At 48.0% G+C, this 18,952-nt stretch overlaps 1 protein-coding gene across 1 annotated transcript in view; it reads right to left on the bottom strand.

Moving 5' to 3' along the window:
- The window catches only part of GIGYF2 (GRB10 interacting GYF protein 2), a 1,722,773-nt gene that overhangs the window by 790,183 nt on the left and 913,638 nt on the right, over positions 1 to 18,952 (bottom strand). Inside the window, exon 12 of the mRNA XM_086942529.1 lies at positions 8,337 to 8,543. Within this exon, the coding sequence (XP_086798655.1) occupies positions 8,337 to 8,543 (207 nt within the window). The remainder of the gene's footprint in view (positions 1 to 8,336; positions 8,544 to 18,952) is intronic.

Consider the following 18,952-nt stretch of genomic DNA (forward strand, 5'->3'; position numbering starts at 1 on the left):
GCCTTTACCAGCCAGTCGTCTAGGTAGGGGAAGACTTGGTGACCCAGCTGACGCAGAAAAGCCACCACCGGTGCAAGGCACTTTGTGAAAATCCGCGGCGCGGATTTGAGGCCGAACGGTAGGACCTTGAACTGATAATGTTTGCCTGCTACCTCGAACCTCAGGAACTTTCTGTGACGCTTGAGGATGGGGATGTGGTAGTAGGCGTCCTGGAGGTCCAGGGAGGTCATGAAATCTCCCTTTTCCAGTGCGCCCAGGATTTCCTGGATTGTCACCATCCTGAATGATTGGCTCCGTAGGAAGGTGTTGAGCGCCCGGAGGTCCAAGATGGGTCTCCACTTGTCTTCCTTCTGTCGCACAAGGAAGAAGTGGGAATAGAATCCCGTCCCCTTCAAGGATGCTGGAACCCTTTCGATCGCTCCTTTGTGTAGCATGACGGCCAGTTCCTGGAGAAGGAGGCGTAGGTGCTTGTGCGCCCGTTTCTGGGGAGGCGTATTGGGAGGGATGTTGGTGAATTCGAGAGAATGTCCGAATCTTATCATTTGCAGGACCCACCGGTCCGTGGTAATTTGGTGCCAATTGGTGAGGAAATGGGTCAGTTTTCCTCCAATTAGAAAGGATGGAGACGGTTGTAGGACTGGCTGGAGTAATCGGTCACTGGCGGCCGCCAGCGCCCTTCTTGGTATTCTTGCCTCTGAAGGTAGATCTGCCATAGGAAGATTGTCTACCTTGTTGCTGCCTGTGCTGGAACTGATTTCTGTTATTGTACGAGTTTGAGGACCTGTTCTGGTAGGAACCCCTATAGGAGGGCTGACCTCTGGAGCGGCCGCCTCGAAAGGACTAGTTTCGTGACTGCAGGGTGCCCAGTGCCCTGGCGGTATCGGTATCCTTCTTTATTGCCTGCAGTGCCTCATTGATTTTTTCACCAAAAAGATGCTGGCCGTCGAAGGGCATGTCCAGGACTTTCGATTGAACCTCCTGGCGGAAAGATGTAGCTTTTAGCCAGCCCTGACGGCGGAGAACCGCAGCTCCGGCGAGCTGACGGAACCCAGTCATGGCTGCATCGATAGCACAGTCGATTATCTCCGCAGCGGAATTCTGACCTTCCACAAGGAGAGCCTTTACTTCGCTCTGGACCGTGTCGGGCAGTTCTTGCACGTAAGGGGCAATGTCCTCCCAGAGTTGGCGATTGTAGCGCCCCAGCAGGGCGATGGAGTTGGCCACCTTGATTGTCATGGCTGACGTAGTCGTGAACCTCTTGCCTATCGTGTCCAGTTTCCTGCCTTCCTTGTCAGGAGGTGCGGACAGCGGGGAGGAAGGGTTGCGGGAGTGTTTCTGGGCCGCCTGAGTCACTACCGAATCCGGTCTAGGATGGCCGTTGAGGCAAGCCGCCGCCGTAAGTGGGGCTTTATATTTCTTGTCCAGGCGTGGCACCACCGCGGGCACAGAAGCGGGTGTTAGCATCAATTTCTTACCCTGGTCCCATAGAAACTCAATAATCGGAATAGATTTAGCCGACTTTTGGTTGTGCTCTTTGAAGTCATGCAAAAAGCATTCAGTTTCGGTCGATTCCACGACCATATGAAATCTCTTGGCCGCTCTGTCCACCAGTTTGTGGAAGCCGCCAATGTCCGCCGGCACCGAGTCCGCCTGTCGTGGGTGCGGTGAAGCTGGAGCCGACGAAGTTGGGGAGGTCGCTCCATATTCATATTCATCTTCGTCATGCTGGTCCGAGTGGACGTCTTGGACCTCTCCTTCCTCTAATTCTTCCTCCTCCTCCTCATCTTCTGAGGATTCCTCCGCCTGAGGTTGGACCTTGTCACGGGGTCTCACCACCTGAGGCCGGACCTGTTCGCGGTGGCTGTGGGCGGGAGGGTGATTTGGGGCGGACGCCGGGGCACGTGTGACAGGTGTCTGAATCCCACTGTCCGCATCTGGGAAGCGTTGTTTGTAATCTTGTACTAGGTACCGCAGGTCCTTGACAAGGGTCGCCGGCAGGCATATCATTGGGGTGACCTCCGTGCGGACACTAGTGTGTACGGAGTGTTCCTGATAAGTGAACTCCTCATGCTCCTCATCAGTACTTTGGCATTTGACGTTAAGGTCCGAGATAGAGGTAGCGGGACCTGGCTGGTCATCCTCTTCAGACTCCTCACTTTGGAAGATTTCCTGAGGCGGCTGCCTTTCCACTCTGCTCTGAGACGTCGATTCTGGGGTAATCTGCGCCCTGGTAGTTTTGCCAGACGTGGACTGCAATCCTGCTGCCGTCGAGGGAGCCGTTGACGGTGTTAACGAGAGGGCCGACACCTCGACTAGTTTGGATTTCTTCCATGGCTCCGTGAGCGCCATCTCCGGCGACGGTTCGCCCGTTGACGGAGTTTCCGTCGTCAACGATGACCTGAGCGAGGATGGGGTAGTCGACGGCACCTTTGTCGTGAGCGACGAATTCGACGTCGAAGATGTCGTTGTTGATGCACCCATCGACGGCGAGCTCGTAATCGGCGCCTTCGTCGACTCCGCCGTAGCAACCTGCGTCTTCGGCGTCGGGCCTTTCGTCGACGGCTTCGTGTTCGAGCCTCCCGTCGACATCTTCTTTGTCGACGGTGTGTTCTGCGGCAGCGACTTTGATGACGATGGGCTCGTCAACGCTGACGTCGTCGGCGGGGACTCCGTCGTCGACAGGGTCTTCGTCTTAGACGATTTCAGCAGAATGATAGAGGAAACAGGTCTACCTGAGGACGAGGATGTAGTCGTGGTTGCCGCCGCTGAGGGCAACGACGCGGACGTCGTCGACACGGTGGTCGTGACCGAGGTAGTCCTCTGGGCATGTCTAGTGGTAGACGGAGCAGGCTTTTTGAAAGTTTGATCGTCTCGAACAGACACTGAAGATGTCGTAGATCTTGCCTCTGAAGACTTCTTGTGTGCCTTCTTAGGAGGAGTGTCTGCATGGCCAGGGGAAAGTACCCTGGGCCTCTTTTTAGAGACTTCCGAGGACTTGGAAACACTGCCTTCTGAAGATTCCAGAGTGTCTCTGTCCTTAAGCCTGTCGAGCCATACGAGAAGGCGAGCCTCTCTGTCCTTCACAGTCTTTTTAGGGAAGGCTCTACACACCCTGCATTTGTCATAGACGTGGTCAGGGTACAGGCAATACAAGCACAGATCGTGCTTATCATCCGCATGGATCCGTTTCTTTCCACATGAAGAGCAGGCCCTGAAAAGGGCTTTCTTCTGCGATTCCGACATGGAAGAGGCCTTTTTCTGCGATTCCGACATGGAATAAGGCAGCGGAAGGGCAACACGTACTGTAAGAACAGTGTAGTGAAGCAGTCTATTGAAGATTTGAGATCGAAGAAGTACTTTCAAAGAAAGTTTGAAGATTTCGAAGAAAACCTGAGGAGAGCTCAGGCTGGAGACTCCCTAGCACGACGTGCGGTAGAAAAATCTGAGGGACTGAGGCTCCTCCCAGGAAGGTTCTAGAGGGAGGTCGGAGCTGATTGGCTAACTGTGAGAGTTTGGTCCTTTTTACATAAGGACGAAGAAAGGCTACTAAGGGGAAGCCCTTAGGCCTATTTTCTATATGTATGTCTATAGGACAATACTTTTTTATGTACCGAGGCTCCCGTCTCGGCGACGGGGAATGATTCAGGCATGTGAATCTATGAAAGACACCCAAATACTGGATAACATATCCTTATCTACAGCGGTACTCGCCGAGTCCAAAGAAGAGTTTGACCTGAAATGGTCCGATTCCACAATCCCATACCTGGGAGTCCTATTAGGCCCGACCCTGCAAGCTACCGCAGACGCGAACTACGCCAGGCTCCGCTCCCGCCTTACCGACGAACTCAGGAGATGGAAGCAGCATTCGCTCTCCTGGCTGGGTCGGATTGCTGCCGTCAAAATGACCCTGTTGCCACAATTCCTGTATGTGTTCCAGACCCTCCCGCTAAGCCCCCCACTGGGCTGGCTTCAAAGGGCACAGGCTGACCTGACACGTTTCGTATGGAACGGCCGCCGTCCACGCTTCAAGCACGCGATCGCAGTACTTCCCCCCCTGAGCACGGCGGGGTAGGGGTTCCCGATCTTACTTTGTATTTTCAAGCGACACAGCTCCGCACCCTGGTAGAATGTCACCAACTAGAGTCAGGCAAAAATTGGCTCTTTCAAGACCAAGCGGTGGCGGCCAGGCCTCTTCAGGGCATTCCATTCCTGCCTAAGGGACATAGGCCCCCAACCTCTATGCGTCCCAAATCACAAGCACAGTCTTGGAGGTGTGGGACAAGGTGGCGGTTCGGCATGATCTTACTTCGTTCCCCTCCCCGATGAAACCGCTCTTTGATAACCCCGATTTTACTCCAGGCCTGGACCCCAAGGCATTTACGGATTGGAGGCGCAAGCCCTGTAGAGAGCTAGGGCACCTGTTCGATTTAAACGGGATCCTACCCTTTCAGAAAGTGAAGGAGGATTATGGCATTCCGGAAACTGATCGCCTACCCTACCTACAGGTGCGACACTGGGCCTTACAACCAACGATCAGACCCGGCGCACAACGCTTCCTCACCGCATACGAGAACTGGCTCCCGACACGTTCCTCAGATAAGAAACTGATCTCAGACCTATACCAACAACTCCTCCTCACCAACAAATGCACTTACAACGCAGGGAGGGTTCGGTGGGAGAGAGACTTGGGAAGGCAACTTACACACAAGGAATGGTGGGCATATACCACAGGGCCAGGCACTCGGCTTATCACACTGGCCTCACCGAGACACTGACTAAGGTGGCCACCTACTGGTACCATACACCGGAACGCTTACACCAATGGGATCCCCGAATTAGTAACCGTTGCTGGAGGGGCTGTGGAGAACAGGGCAGCTTAGAACACTTGTTATGGAGTTGTGACTGCCTGCAACCTTATTGGAATTCCATTCTGGACGAGATAGTCTCCCACTTAGATACTCAACTTCCCAGATTCCCAGCATATGTTTTACTCGGGCTCCCTAACGTGCTAATGTACCCCTTGAAGTCCAGGAGAGGACTCCTCATAGCAATAGCACTGGGGGCAGCCGTACAGAATATTGTAGCACACTGGAGGTCCACTCAATCGCCCCCACACTCTGGCTGGTTACATAGATTGTGGATGATATTAGGGATGGAAAAGTTATCACTGGCAAAGGCGGGACGGGGCGAAGAGTTCGCTGCTCTTTGGTGCCCGTTCTTGACCCTGCTTACAGGCGAATTCAGGGAGCTAAGTTGCCCCCGATACCTGCGCTTACTGCGCCTAGCAGATACCCCAATTGAAGAAGCCAAAGCTCAGCCGCGGAAGACCACGCCCAGGGTTTAACATACATTCCTATATCCGGGGCAGAGGGCTATCTTCTTATACTTGGTTTTTCTTTTTCCCTTTTCTGGCTTTGCTTAATTGGACAAGGAGGGGACAAGGGAGGGATGTGGAGGAGGGCGGAATCCGAGACCCGTGCTTCCCGCTGCGGGGACCCTATCCTGTGGACACTACTCGTATTTCTATTGCATTACGAATGATGGAGGCTCCCTGTATGTGGCTCAGAACTGATGTACCGATTGACGAATGTGGTCTCTTTGTTTTTTCTGTTCTGATGAAAATAATAAAAGATTTAAACCATAAAAAAGCACCAATTTTGGCAATGTTTGATGTTTGCAGGGAAAAGTGGGTAAGAAAAAGTCAAGGGAGTCCTAGACGTCAAGGAGTTAAACTCCATTACAAGAAGGTCGACATGCGTGAGAGAAAAGCAAATATGTTGGTCCCTAGTACTAAAGACAAGACTATTGGCTTTGCAATGCCCTTTTAAGGTCTCGCCTAACATCGCAGTGCATGCACTCCTCGCTTGTGAGATCTATTGTCGCCGGTTTTACTTCGGAAGCGGGGTGGAAGCTCCGCCTCCTCTTTTCATTTGCGCGCGTCACACTTTATGTGAAATGCTCACATTTCATTTGTAGAGAGGCTTTTTGGTTCCCTCCCTCTCTCCTTTCCGGCTCGCCCACCCGGACTGGAGTTTGTGCTCTCGCACTGCATCTCTTCCGCCTTGTGATTAGTAAAGTTGCAGAGCTTGTTTTTTAACAAAGTCAGCGGCATCTTAGAAGTGGGGCTGAAACCTTGAAATCAAAGTAAAATTGTTGCAGTTTAAAGCTCTGGGGTCTTCACGTGCTCCTAGTGCGCTATGTTTGATTGGCTGAAACCTTGCTACAGCGCACGCCCCGAGTACAGTCCCTGCTTCCGTACGCCGTACAGCCAGCCAAAGCCCCTCGCTCGCATTTTCAATAATGGAGGCACTAAGGCACAGCAGTTTAATCACTGCCAATTACTACAGTCACACCCCAGACACAAATTCACATCTCATTCACATGCAGAGCCAAAGTTTCCTGACACCAGCCAGGCGCCCTTTGCTACAGCCCCTCTTGGGCAATGACCACCACTAGCACCGTGCCGTTCAACATATCCTCGTCAGATAGGGTTCCCACTTGACCCCTCCGTGTGAAGCCAGTAACAGTATGCCAGGCTGTCCATTTTGACTAACTTGTTTGGGTTTTGGTTGTGCAGGTGTTTGGAGTGTAACAAGGCTATGGCTGTCCGTATTAAGGTAGCTTCGGTGACCATGCCTATTTGTTATCGCCATTGCTCTGATTGGTTTGGTTGTTTATTCTCTCCATCGCTTTTTGTACATCTCCCGTTATTAAAAAAAAAAAAACTGAGCACTTTACAATGATACGAAAAAGGGCTAGCATGTTGCTATGATAATGATGATTCGAGGACACCTTTCAATTCATTATGAACGTTATTTGAATTCTGAGCAGCGAAAAGTACTGAATTTTAAGCCTCCCGAAAAGTATGGCAACCTGCCTGCTTGGCAGTTTTTTTTATTTTTTTCCTTCATTCTCCAGTTAATCTCTAAAAATGGTTCCCTTCCTACAATGTTGCTTTGGATTTGGCCAAGTTTATTTTCTCCTTCCAAGACCCTGATCTTCGACTTTGAACTGCTTGCCTCTAGTCCCAGTCCATGCATTAAGAAAGTATTTTGTACTGCATTGGTTTAGGACATATGCATCTTGAGGCTAGTTTAAAATGCAATTTAAACTGATGGACTGATGAAGAGATACAAATAGCGGTAGGTGAAATTGCAGAAAAATTTAACGTTTTAACAAAAGCCCCCGTACCCCAAAAACATTGGACATGTGTTATCCCTACGGTAACTTTGTTCCAAGGTGTGTGACCTTGCACATTCCAATGGCTCCAAAAGGGACTTCTGGAAAGTTTTTTCACCACTGCTGGCTTCTGGGTTTCGCTTGTGGACAAGACCACATGCTTGTTGTTTCAGTGACCGATCCCAGCCCAAACAGTATGAAAAAGGTCTCCCATGCATGCAATTCACACCGATGTGAGAGACACACTCCATAAACTGTAAATTGCTCAAAGTCGTCCAAATGACAATACATCAAAGGGATCAATACTCCACATTATCCAAATAAACTGTGCATTTATAAAGAAAAACTAAAAGAACAAGCATTTGCAAAGCAATAGATCTAGCATTTTAAAAACTTTGACCCATTGGTATTGTAAATGGACATGCATTTTAGTATTTCAGGTTTTTTTAAACACAAATAAAAGGCATTGTCATTTACATTGCCAATAGCTCAAAATATCGCAATTGCAAGACCTACTGCATTGCAAATGCTTGTTTGTTTAGGTTAACTTTATCCTATATTTAATCAATTAATCCTTAAACGTCCTTATGTTAATTAAGTTTAAAAATATAATGCCCATGATGTAGTGGTGAAGTAGTGTCCCACAATGTGGTGTACTTTAATGGAGAGGTGGATATAACCAATAAAGTCAATGCAAACAATTACATTTGGGTAGTCATTGCTTTTTGTGGCATCAAACAACGGAATCAATTTCTCCTTTCGATCCACAGAACCAAAAATCATGTGACGTTCCACAATATGCTAAAATATCCATGTGTTCCCTCGCTAACCCTCCAGATGACCTCACTAGTTGACAATAAAATCCAACGCCACAACACAATTTTGCAACTTTTACAAACTCAAAAGTCATAGCTGGCACGGCAATTATTGCAAACTAATGTACATTCAACTTCAGAGATCAGTGTGTACTTGGATTGCCAAAACGACATGTGTCATGTTATGTTATGTTAGTAAGCACTAGTAAAGCTTACCTACACCTGTGGGTTTCATAGCGCCTAGGATTACCAGGTAATCCACAAGAAATTCTCTTGTATGTACACATCCATGATGGACACTAAGTTTAAGTTTAGTGGTTATGCTTTTTAAATGTGTTGTACCTTCTACTTTCTTGGGCCCCGTCGATGGTGGAGATATTTGAGGAGAAGTTTTCTTCTCCTCCCATTTCTCAGTTTGCTCTGTGGGTCTCTCCTCCCTTTTGTTTGATAAGATGCAAGAGGCCTGCTCCTGCAATCGAGGTTCAACGGGGGCACCCAGCCAGCAGGTTGACGAGGAAGGTGTGACTTCTTTGGCAGGTGCAGCTGGTTCTGCAAAAAAATACAAAATCATGTTTAATGTGCGTTTGTTCAATTAAAAATTCTAAATGCAGATAAGTCTCAAATGTTTGCTGATTTTGGCTATATCTCAACGTCACTCACAGATGCTTTTCCATAATTTTTGAATACGTTAACCAAGCTTCCCAGTCTAGCCAGTATTTTCCACTTCCTGAACACAAGATATCAAGTCATCTCTAAAATAGGTCTTCACAATCTACAATTCACACACTGCATAAATGTGAAAATTGCATTATAACATCATTGTCCTTTCACTACTCACAGGCTTCTAAATCCCAGTAAAGAGGGTCTAACAAAGTTTCAAGATCCAACTGGAGTGTCGGACACCCGCATCCTACACGACCTCAGCCTCCTCACCAGGTAACCTGCAGGAGCAATAGAGACTGGGAAACTACCATCAGCCACCTGTGAGAAAGTGCCATCTTTCTTGCATGTTATGCCCCCACTTTTTGCTGGATTTGTGATGTGCTTTGACTGAGTGTGAACTGGGCTCCTGCCAATCAGGTGCCAAGGGCCCGTGTTACTTCTCTAAAACTGGATTGAAGCTAAAACCCAATTGGCATCTCTAGCCCCTGGTAAATGGTACCATAGGTACTCAGGGCATTTTGACCAGAGAAGACTCCTACGGGCTGATGCACTTATTGTGCCATCCTTAGGGGCCATGCAGCCTGACACACACACACTGCCGTTGCAGGCTGAGTGTCCTGGTGCAGAACTGAACAAAGTCGACATGGCACGCATCCCTGTGTGCCATGCCCGCAAACCCACAGCCCTGGCATACATCAGTCACCCCTCTAGCTGGGTGCCCTATGCCAGTGGTGTGGGCACAGGAGCACAAGCCCTGGGCCCCTACAGTACCCATGGCAATTCCTGGGCACTGTAAGTGCAGTGATGCCATTAAGAGTATATGGTGCTGGGAAGTTGTCATTGCGAACTCTACAGCACCATAATGAATACACTGAAGACTGACAAGTTTGATACGAAACTTCTCAGCACATTACACCCACAGTGATGCCAGTGTGGGATTTAATGTAAAATGCACTACAGAGGGCATCTTAGATATGCCCCCTGATACTTAACCTACAATCCATGTCTGGTCTGAGAGGCTGCCTAGGCTGCCACACAGCAGACATGTGGCTGGTCCCCTGGGTGGAGAGCTCCCCGCTCTCCGGGACCTGCAACAACGCACATCCTGGGCAAGGTGCTTGGTCTCCTCCCCCAGGATGGACAAGGGGAAGCTTCAAAGGCATGCCGCCTTTGTGAGCTTCTCCAGGCCACTTGCTGTACTCAGCAACTGGCCCCCACCAGTTCTGACCCCCACTCTGGCGGGAAGACTGGCGGGAAACCCTACGTCAGGAAAGGGGGTGTGCCAGCCTGGGCCAACTCCACCCCTCAGGTGGGAGAGGCGATGTGAAGCACAACTCCAGCTACCTCCATCTTGAGGATGGGGAGCTAGGCTCTTGCCCCCCCCCATCACACAGGAGAGGAGCAGGTTAGGGGGTGTACCCACCCCAGAACCCCTGAAGGAACTGCATTGACGGAAGGTCCTAGATACAAGGAAGTGGAAGAAATATCAGTGGTTGGTCTCCTGCACACCCCCTTCATAACCTATGAGCATAGGTATGAAGGGTCTGAAACACTAAGGAAGTGGCAAAATAAGAGGCAAAATAAGAGTGAAGTGGGGAAAAGCCAAAGTACCCACCGCTGGCAAGATACCCATCGAGGGCTACTCGAAGGGAGACTACCTGACCTCCCTATGATGGTGACCCTTGAAGCGGGCCTCACACTTCCGCTGGAGGGGGAAACAGGACGACCATCTAGATATCGGAGGAAGAAAGCCTACTGCAACAACCAGAGTGTGCAAACTACACACAATGGTCAAGGAAAAGGAGCCCAAACCATCGAGACAGGGGAGAATGGACCGCTATACAAAGGTCGTCGGCCCACCTCGGGGGGCAGAGGGCGAAACGTCTCCCCAGCCAGATAACACGATCCTCCTGCAAGCAATACAGTCATCCAGAGAAGCCCTGGAGGGGAGAATCGACGAGGTGGGATCCGAAGTCACCTTGCTGCGTGAAGACCAGCAAACGTGTTGTAGAGTGTAACGCTGACGGAGCAGCATATCTCGGAAGTTGAAGATACATCCCACATGCAAGGCAAGGAAGTCACGAGCCTCGGTACCTCCATGAAAGAAGTTGCGTGGAGGTTAGAAAACGCTGAAAACAGGGCACGCAGAAACAACCTTTGCTTTGTGGCATTTCTGGAAGGTGTGGAGGGAAAAGACGCAGGACTTTTTCTCACCCGGTGGCACTCTTTGGCCACAGGGCAGTCCCTTGTAAATGGTTCTACAGGTACCAGGGGCACTGTGGCCATGGATGGCCCTAAAGGCTGCAGCACTTACTATGCCACGCTTAGAGGCCGTGCACTTTTACACAAACACACTGCCTTTGCAGGCTACGTGTTTTGGTGCAGAACAAAGTGAAGAGTCGACATGACCCACATCCCTGCGTGCTATTCCTACAAACCTCTGCCCTGGCAAAGGTCAGCCACCCTTCTAGCTGGGTGTACTATACCAGTGGTAAAGGTACAGGTGCATGAGCCCTGTAACCCTACAGTGTCTAAGTCAATTCTTAGACATTGTAAGTGCAGTAATGCCATTAAGAGTATATGGTGCTTGAAGTTTAATTACAAACTCCACAGTACCATAATGGCTTTACTGAAAACTGTGAAGTTTGATATCAAACTTCTCAGCACATTAAACTCACACTGATGCCAGAGCGAGATTTAATGAAAACCATCTAGAGGGCATCTTAGAGATGCCCCCTGAAAAACAACCTAACACTAGTGTCCAGGCTGAGTGGCTGCTCGTCAGCTGTCAAAACTAGACATGTTTCTGGACCCCTGGGTCGAGAGCCTGCTGCTATCGGGGGTCTGAAACAATGCACAACCTGATACGAGGTACTAAGTCTCCTCCCCCAGGATGGGCAGGGTCCACGAAGAGGAAGCTTCAAAGGTTTGCCGCCTTTGTGAGCTTCCCCAGGCCCTTTGCTGCTTCCAGCTACTGGGCTCCACCGGTTTTAACCCTCACTTTGGGCAGGAGAATAGGCTGGAAAACCAAGTGAGGAAGAGAGGTGTGCACAACTTTGCCAACCCCACTCCTCAGGTGGGGGAGGCGAGGTGAAGCACAACTCAGCCAACCAGGTCGACCTCAAAAAGGGACCCATTGGTCCTAACCTTTAACTTACCTGTAACGTCCTTAAATCTAGTATTTAGGAGAACTCCTGACCCTTGCCCCCTCAGACAAGAAACGCCCAAGAAGAAAAGAAGAAGGACCAAAGCCAAGAAGTAAGACACACACCGACTTGGCCCCAGCCCTACCGGCCTGTCCCCACCTCGAGCCTGCTGAAGCAAAATCCTGGTCTGTCCTGCAGCCAGCAACCTCAAGAACCCAGAGGACCTGCCCTGCCTTCTACAGAAAATAATTGGACTCCCTTGAACACCGGATTTGCTCACCCACAAACTCTGGCCAAATCCAAGAGTCTGCACCCGTCACCCACAGCCAGAGTGGCCCTACAGCACGAGGAGGTCTCCCCGGCGATCCTGACATGAGATCTGGTGATCTCTGACCTGCATAGAATTCCCCAGCGAAGCCTGCAGCCTCATTTTAGAGGATCCCCCTGACCGTGACTGGAGCTGGTAAGAGAAACCAAACGCCTGAAGACATCCCTGCACCTGAAGACCCACGGCCTTGGATGGCCCAAACAACGGTGTCCCAGCATCCCAATTTATCTCTCCAACCGGTGGTCACCTCCAGAAGATCTTAATCCCCGAGCCTGCATCTTTGTTGAAACCGGAGAATCCCCAATGAAATCAACAGGGCACCAGACGCCAAAACAGCACCCTGCACCCAGCTGTCCCAGCGCTGCTGAGGGTGCATTTTGGGTGCTACACAGGGTCCCCCCCTTTGCCCCGAGCCGAACACCAGGAGCTTTGCTCCCACAACCTTGTGGCCTGCGCGTGAGCAGCCACCAACCTGAGGACTCCTATCCCCCATTGGATAACATTGGGCCTCAGCACTCTGCACCCAGCCGCCGCAGAGGGGGCTTTGAGAGTGCATGCTCGACCCTGGGGGAAACCTTGTTCTAACCCCAGAAACAAAAATATAGAGTACTTACCTTCATTTCTCTCCATAGGAATACAGTGACTTTTTCCTTGAAAACTGTTCGTAGTGTAGAGGTGAATTGTACGAAAACCTGAAAAACTACAACTTGACAATATTGATTTTACTTAACTTTTCTCTAGGAAATGTCCCAGTGTGATATCAAAGCATATCACACTGTGTAGGAAAAGTAACTTGAAAATTAATCTAAAAATTAACCGAAAAGTAATCTGTACAGTAACTTTGAATCCTTGACTTACCTGTATCTCAAACAACTACATTTGAACTTGCATTCAATTGTAAACACTGCATATTATTTTGCAAAACATTTATTTCACGTACCTGTGCCAGGCATGGCTTGGTTCTAGAAATAAAATAACTACATTTGTATACAAACAAACTTGGTCTGAGTTCAATCTTTGAGTGTGTGACATCATTTGCTGATTGAGTGGGTACTGTAGTGTAGTTCCTATATTCCCAATAGGCTCTGCGCATTGGAATAATATGCTCAGCAGTGTAGACGTAGGACTGAGGTCGACTAGGTCTCTACTGACTATATTAGACTTAAGGTTTGCCAGCTAGCTCAGAGGTCACTAGAAACTTTCTCGAATAAACGAGGAGTTTAACCTCCCTGGATAGACAAGAAGGGATTAGCTTCTGACAACCATATAACATGACAACTTTGCTCCCTCAGAATAGGAGTGTATCTCTAGAGTCGTGTGAAAACAATAGACAGCTATTTCACTCAGTCAATTGTGCGTACTTCGTTTCACCAGAGTGCAGAGATAAGAGACGGACGTTTTCAATAAAAGGTGTAATTTATTGAACAGTCTTCTTTCTCATGCAAGAGAAATGAATTGCCATAATTGCAATACTTAAGATAAAGTAAAGTGCGTACAGTAAAAGGAGTATTATGAAATAATACTGTAAAAACATTGATATGGTTTCTTAGCCATAAGATACTTTAAAATGGATAAAAGATATACATACATAAATACATTGACTAACGTACTCAACTGGTGCTTCTAAAATACGCCTACCCCGGTGTACCGGACCTAAGCCTAATATGTGGGAAGGAGTAAGTAAGTAGCAGTTTAAGTTAAGTTGGTTATGCCAAGAATCTGAATCAAGAATTCTCTTTAAGGGTTTAGTCAGATCCGTACCTTGGTATTAGAAAGCAGGAGGTCTGGTATCTCTCTGTCAGGACTCGATATCCCAGCAACCCGCAAGGGTAGGCTGGAAACGCCGGAGCTGGATTTTCTCGGCTGGAGAAAAAGACAGCGTCTTTCTCAGCGCGTCAAGAGGGAGGGGCAGCGTCCGTGGGCTCTCGCATCAGCTGGGCTCTCGGGCAAGTAGATAACTGCTCTGCTCCGAAACCACCACCCTGTGTTTGCTTAAGGCAACGTTGGCATATTTATACCTGAAAGGTGCCGGGTTTGACGTAAGGTTTGGACATAAGACGTCAATAAAGATGTCACTAAGAACAGGCCGTTCTTGCCGTGCTTCGCAGGAGTTCTAGGATGAAATCAAAACAAAAGCAAACGGGGATTTCCCAGGTTGCTGGAGGTTTGGTTTGTTTAGAGAACTAGTTGTGCTTTCTAGGAGCCCGGGGAAGTAGCTTTGCTGAATGTGACTGAATGTGCTACAACCTAATATGGATTTGATTCTTATGCGTTTATGGGGATATTATTGATTATAACCGCACAAAGGCATAAAATAGAAATATTGAGTTAGGTTCCTAGATAAAAACACAATAGTACAACAAATGCGTAACAGTACCCTCCGATAAAGCAGTACTGTTTGCCTACACTACCACAAATCGAGAGTAAGGTACTATCTACTTTTACCTGTGCCTACCTTTAGTGTTCCACTGGACTTTGTGCACACTAAACCTAATTTTAGTATAGTATATACAGAGACAGCTTCCTACAACGGACATTGACTATCCACTTCTTCAAAAGATCGCAAATAGGGAAGAACCAAGACCAGATACAGCTGTTCAAGACCCGCCCCAACAACACTTACAGAAAGGAGGCGAGACTGAAGACGGACTTGTCGGTAGCCGAAGGACAGTAAGACGGCACTAAGTGCCCCCCTGAATTTCCACATTCTGCACCACTGTGGTGCTTAATCTAGAGTGGGAAATAAGGAATATGCTACTTACCAGTATGCATCTGTTCTTGGCATGTAGGGCTGCTGACATTCATATCTGTGCATAGATCGCCGCCTAGTGTTGGGTCCGGATGATTGCACATTGTTGTCCTGGAAGAGTCTTCGAAGTATCACGAGATAGGTGGCTCCTCCCCTGGACTACAGTGCGCATGGGCATCCTCTCCATCCTCAGATTGTTTTTTGCCATTGTGGCAGAGATGGAGTGTTGTACAGTAAGAGATGTCCATGCAAGAAAGTGAGAGTTATAATGAATGCTACAGCTGCGACAGGAACCGGGGAGGAGGGTGGGCGATAGGAATGACAGCAGCCCTACATGCCAAGAACAGATGCATACTGGTAAGTAGCATATTCCGTTCGAGGCATGTGGGCTGCTGAATTCATATCTGTGCATAGAATGTATAGCAGTCTCTCCCTTAGCGGTGGCTACCTGTGCCAGCTGCAGAAGTCTGAAACAGAGTTTTTAGAACAGCCTGTCCTACAGCAGCTTGCTGTTTGGAATGTACATCTACACAATAGTGTTTTGTGAAAGTATGTATGGTAGTCCATGTGGCTGCTTTACATATTTCCTCTAGAGGAATGTTTCCTAGGAAAGCCATGGATGCCCCCATTTTGCGTGTAGAATGCTCTATTGGGGGAACTGTTAAAGTGCGTTTTGCCTTAAGATAACATATTTGAATGCACTTAACTATCCATCTGGCTAACCCAGATTTAGAAATTGGGTTGCCTTTGTGTTGGGGTGAAAAGGCAACAAACAACTGTTTTGTTTTCCCTTTAATCTTTTGTCCTGTCTATGTAATGTAGGAGAGCCCTCTTAACATCTAGTGTGTGTAGAGCCCTTTCAGGTACTGACTGTGGATTTGGGAAGAACACTGGTAGTTCTATTGTTTGATTGATGTGGAAGTGGGATACCACTTTTGGCATGAATTTAGGGGTTGTTCTAAGCACGACCCTATTTGCGTGAATCGGGAAGAATGGCTCTTGAATAGTTAGGGCTTGCAGCTCGCTAACTCTTCTAAGCGAAGTAATCGCTGCGAGAAAAGCCACCTTCCATGTTAAAAATTGTATTTCACACGAGTGTAAAGGTTCAAAAGGTGGTCCCATTAGTCTGGTTAAAACAACGTTTAGGTTCCAGACAGGTAAAGGTGGTTGTCTTGGGGGGGATCACTCGTTTGAGCCCCTCCATGAATGCTTTAATTGCAGGCACTCTGAATAGCGAAAGGTGCTGCCTGTTCTGAAGGTAAGCTACTATGGCAGCTAAGTGTATCCTTATGGATGTATAGGCTAGATTGCAGCGGTGTAGGTGCAAAAGATAGCATATGATATTTTGAGTTGATGAGTCTAGTGGGTTTATGTCATTGTTGTTACAATAAATGACAAAACGTTTCCACTTTGCTGCATAGCATGCCCTTGTGGTAGGTCTTCTTGCCTCCTTGATAATGTTCATGCAGTCAGGAGGTAAGTTTAGGTAGCCAAACTCTAGGACTTCAGGAGCCAGATTGCAAGGTTCAGCTGCTGCGGATCTGGGTGCTGAATGTCTCCATGGCTCTGCGTTAAGAGACTGGGTGTTAGTTTTAGTCTTTGATGAGGCACCACGGAAAGTTCTAGGAACGTGGTGTACCACGGTTGCCTCGCCCTTGTTGGAGCAACTAGGATTAGCGTCATTGAGTGCTGGCGCAGTTTGCGTGCCACTAGCGGTATCAACGGTGCTGGTGGAAAAGCGTAAACAAATTTGCCTGACCAGTTCATCCATATCGCATTACCCCGAGACTGCGGGTGTGGGAACCTTGTGGCGAAGTACTGGCCTTTTGCGTTTTCTTTTGTGGCAAACAGGTCTATCTCTGGTTGTCCCCACTGTTGGAAGTATGGTTGAAGCACTGTGGGATGAATCTCCCACTCGTGCACCTGTTGGCTGTGTCTGCTGAGCAGATCCGCTATTTGATTGTCTTTGCCTGGGAGGTGTTCCGCCATTAGAAAAATGTGTCTTTGGATGGCCCACTTCCACATGCTCTGAGCTAGATGTGACAGCTGTGGAGAGTGTGTTCCTCCCTGTTTCTGTATGTAGTACAGCGCAGTCATATTGTCCGTCTGGATCAACACGGTCTTGTTGCACAGATGTACTTTGAACGCTTTCATCGCCATAAAAATTGCCAACAGCTCCAGTAGGTTGATGTGCATTTTCTTTTGTTGCGTGGTCCTTAAGCCCTGCACTGTGTGGTGGAGGACATGGGCTCCCCACCCTATCAGGGATGCGTCCGTCGTCAAGACTATTTGTGGTACAGGCTCCTGAAACAGTCGTCCCTTGCAAAGTTTTTGTGGATTCCACCAATGCAGAGAGTTGTATGCACGACTGGTCACCAACACTAGGTCGTTTAATTGTCCTTGAGCCTGGTTCCACTGACGTGCTAGGCACTCTTGCAGCGGACGCATGTGTAGTCTCGTGTGAGGGACTATGAAAATGCATGAGGCCATCATGCCTATTAGTTGCATAAACACTCTGGCTGGGAGCGAGTGTTGGGGCCTGAACCTTTGGATTAGCGTCTGAATGTTGATTATTCTGGCAGAATTTGGCTGTGCTTTTGCTGCCAGAATGTCTATGGTCGCTCCCAGGTACTGTTGTACGTGGGCAGGCTGAAGATGGGACTTTGGGTAGTTCAGCGAAAAACCTACACTGTGCAGGAGGTGAATAGTGCGTGACATGTGGCTGGCGCATTGCTGGGCTGACTGTGCTTGTATTAGCCAGTCGTCCAGATATGGATAGACATGAATATGCGGTCTTCTCAGATGTGCTGCTACTGTCGCTAGGCACTTTGTGAATACTCTCGGGGCTGTTGTCACCCCAAAAGGAAGGACTTTGAATTGGTAGTGCTGATTTTGTATTGTAAACCTGAGATATTGCCTGTGTGCTGGGTGTATCGGTATATGGAAATATGCGTCCTTTAGGTCTGGTGTTGCGAGGAAGTCTCCTTGACGCAACAGTGGTAATACCTGCTATAGAGTGAGCATGTGGAAATGCTCTGATAAAATGTATTGGTTTAGGGGCCTGAGGTCCAAAATTGGTCTGAGAGACCCGTCCTTCTTGGGGATTAGGAAGTACAGTGAGTACACCCCTGTACCCTGGTGTTCTAAGGGTACTAGTTCTAAGGCCCCTTTTTGTAGCATGCTGATGACTTCTTGCTGCAATAAGTGTAGGTGTTCTGCGGACATAGGACGTTGTCTTGGAGGTATGTTGGGTGGTGTGGAGGTTAATTCTAGGCAATCTCTCCCCTTTAATTTACCCGGGTCCCTCGCCCTAGAATGAGCCAGCTTGAAATCTATGAAGCTCCCATCTGCAAGCAAGAGACCATTCCAGTATGTCTAAATGTATATGTTTTACTGAATAACTTAGATATTGATGTATACATTGTATATAATAGTACAAGAAAGATGAAATAGATGTAAAGTAATGTACAAGGTTTGTAAATAATTGTATGTATATGTAGATATGACAGCACCCAGCGAGGCAGGGCTTACCTATCACTAGGGAGAATTCACAATTGTATCACATAGATAGATTCACTGATAGAGATAAAGTGACAGAAGTAACTAGCTAGACATGAAGATTGAATAAGACACTGCATAAGATCGAATACTAAAGTATTATTTTTCACCATTGTAGCCACTGTTGATGTAGAAAAGAACAAAGCAGAATTCCTGAGGAAGGCGAACGGCCGAAACGCGTTGAAGGAATTAATTTCTGCGTTTAAAGATTAAGTTACAATCTGTGATGGTATTTTAAGAACTATTTAATGTGAAATCACTGTAATGTATTATATGTAAAATTATCTTTTGTACCCAAAAAAATAACAGAAATGTGTTTATATATATAAAAAAACGCAAAGAGATAGAAAGTTGAAAAAAATAACAAATATCAAATACAAAAATAACATATCAGATATCAATGGGTGGAAAATGATTTATCAAAACATGCATGTCTAGGTTACTCATGAAGTACTAGTACACATAACCCGGTGTGTTCACTCACTTCTTTTCAAAAAATACTATACCTTGCTAG

This window comes from Lissotriton vulgaris, chromosome 11 (assembly GCF_964263255.1).
Source record: "Lissotriton vulgaris chromosome 11, aLisVul1.2, whole genome shotgun sequence".
Lineage (NCBI taxonomy): Eukaryota > Metazoa > Chordata > Amphibia > Caudata > Salamandridae > Lissotriton > Lissotriton vulgaris.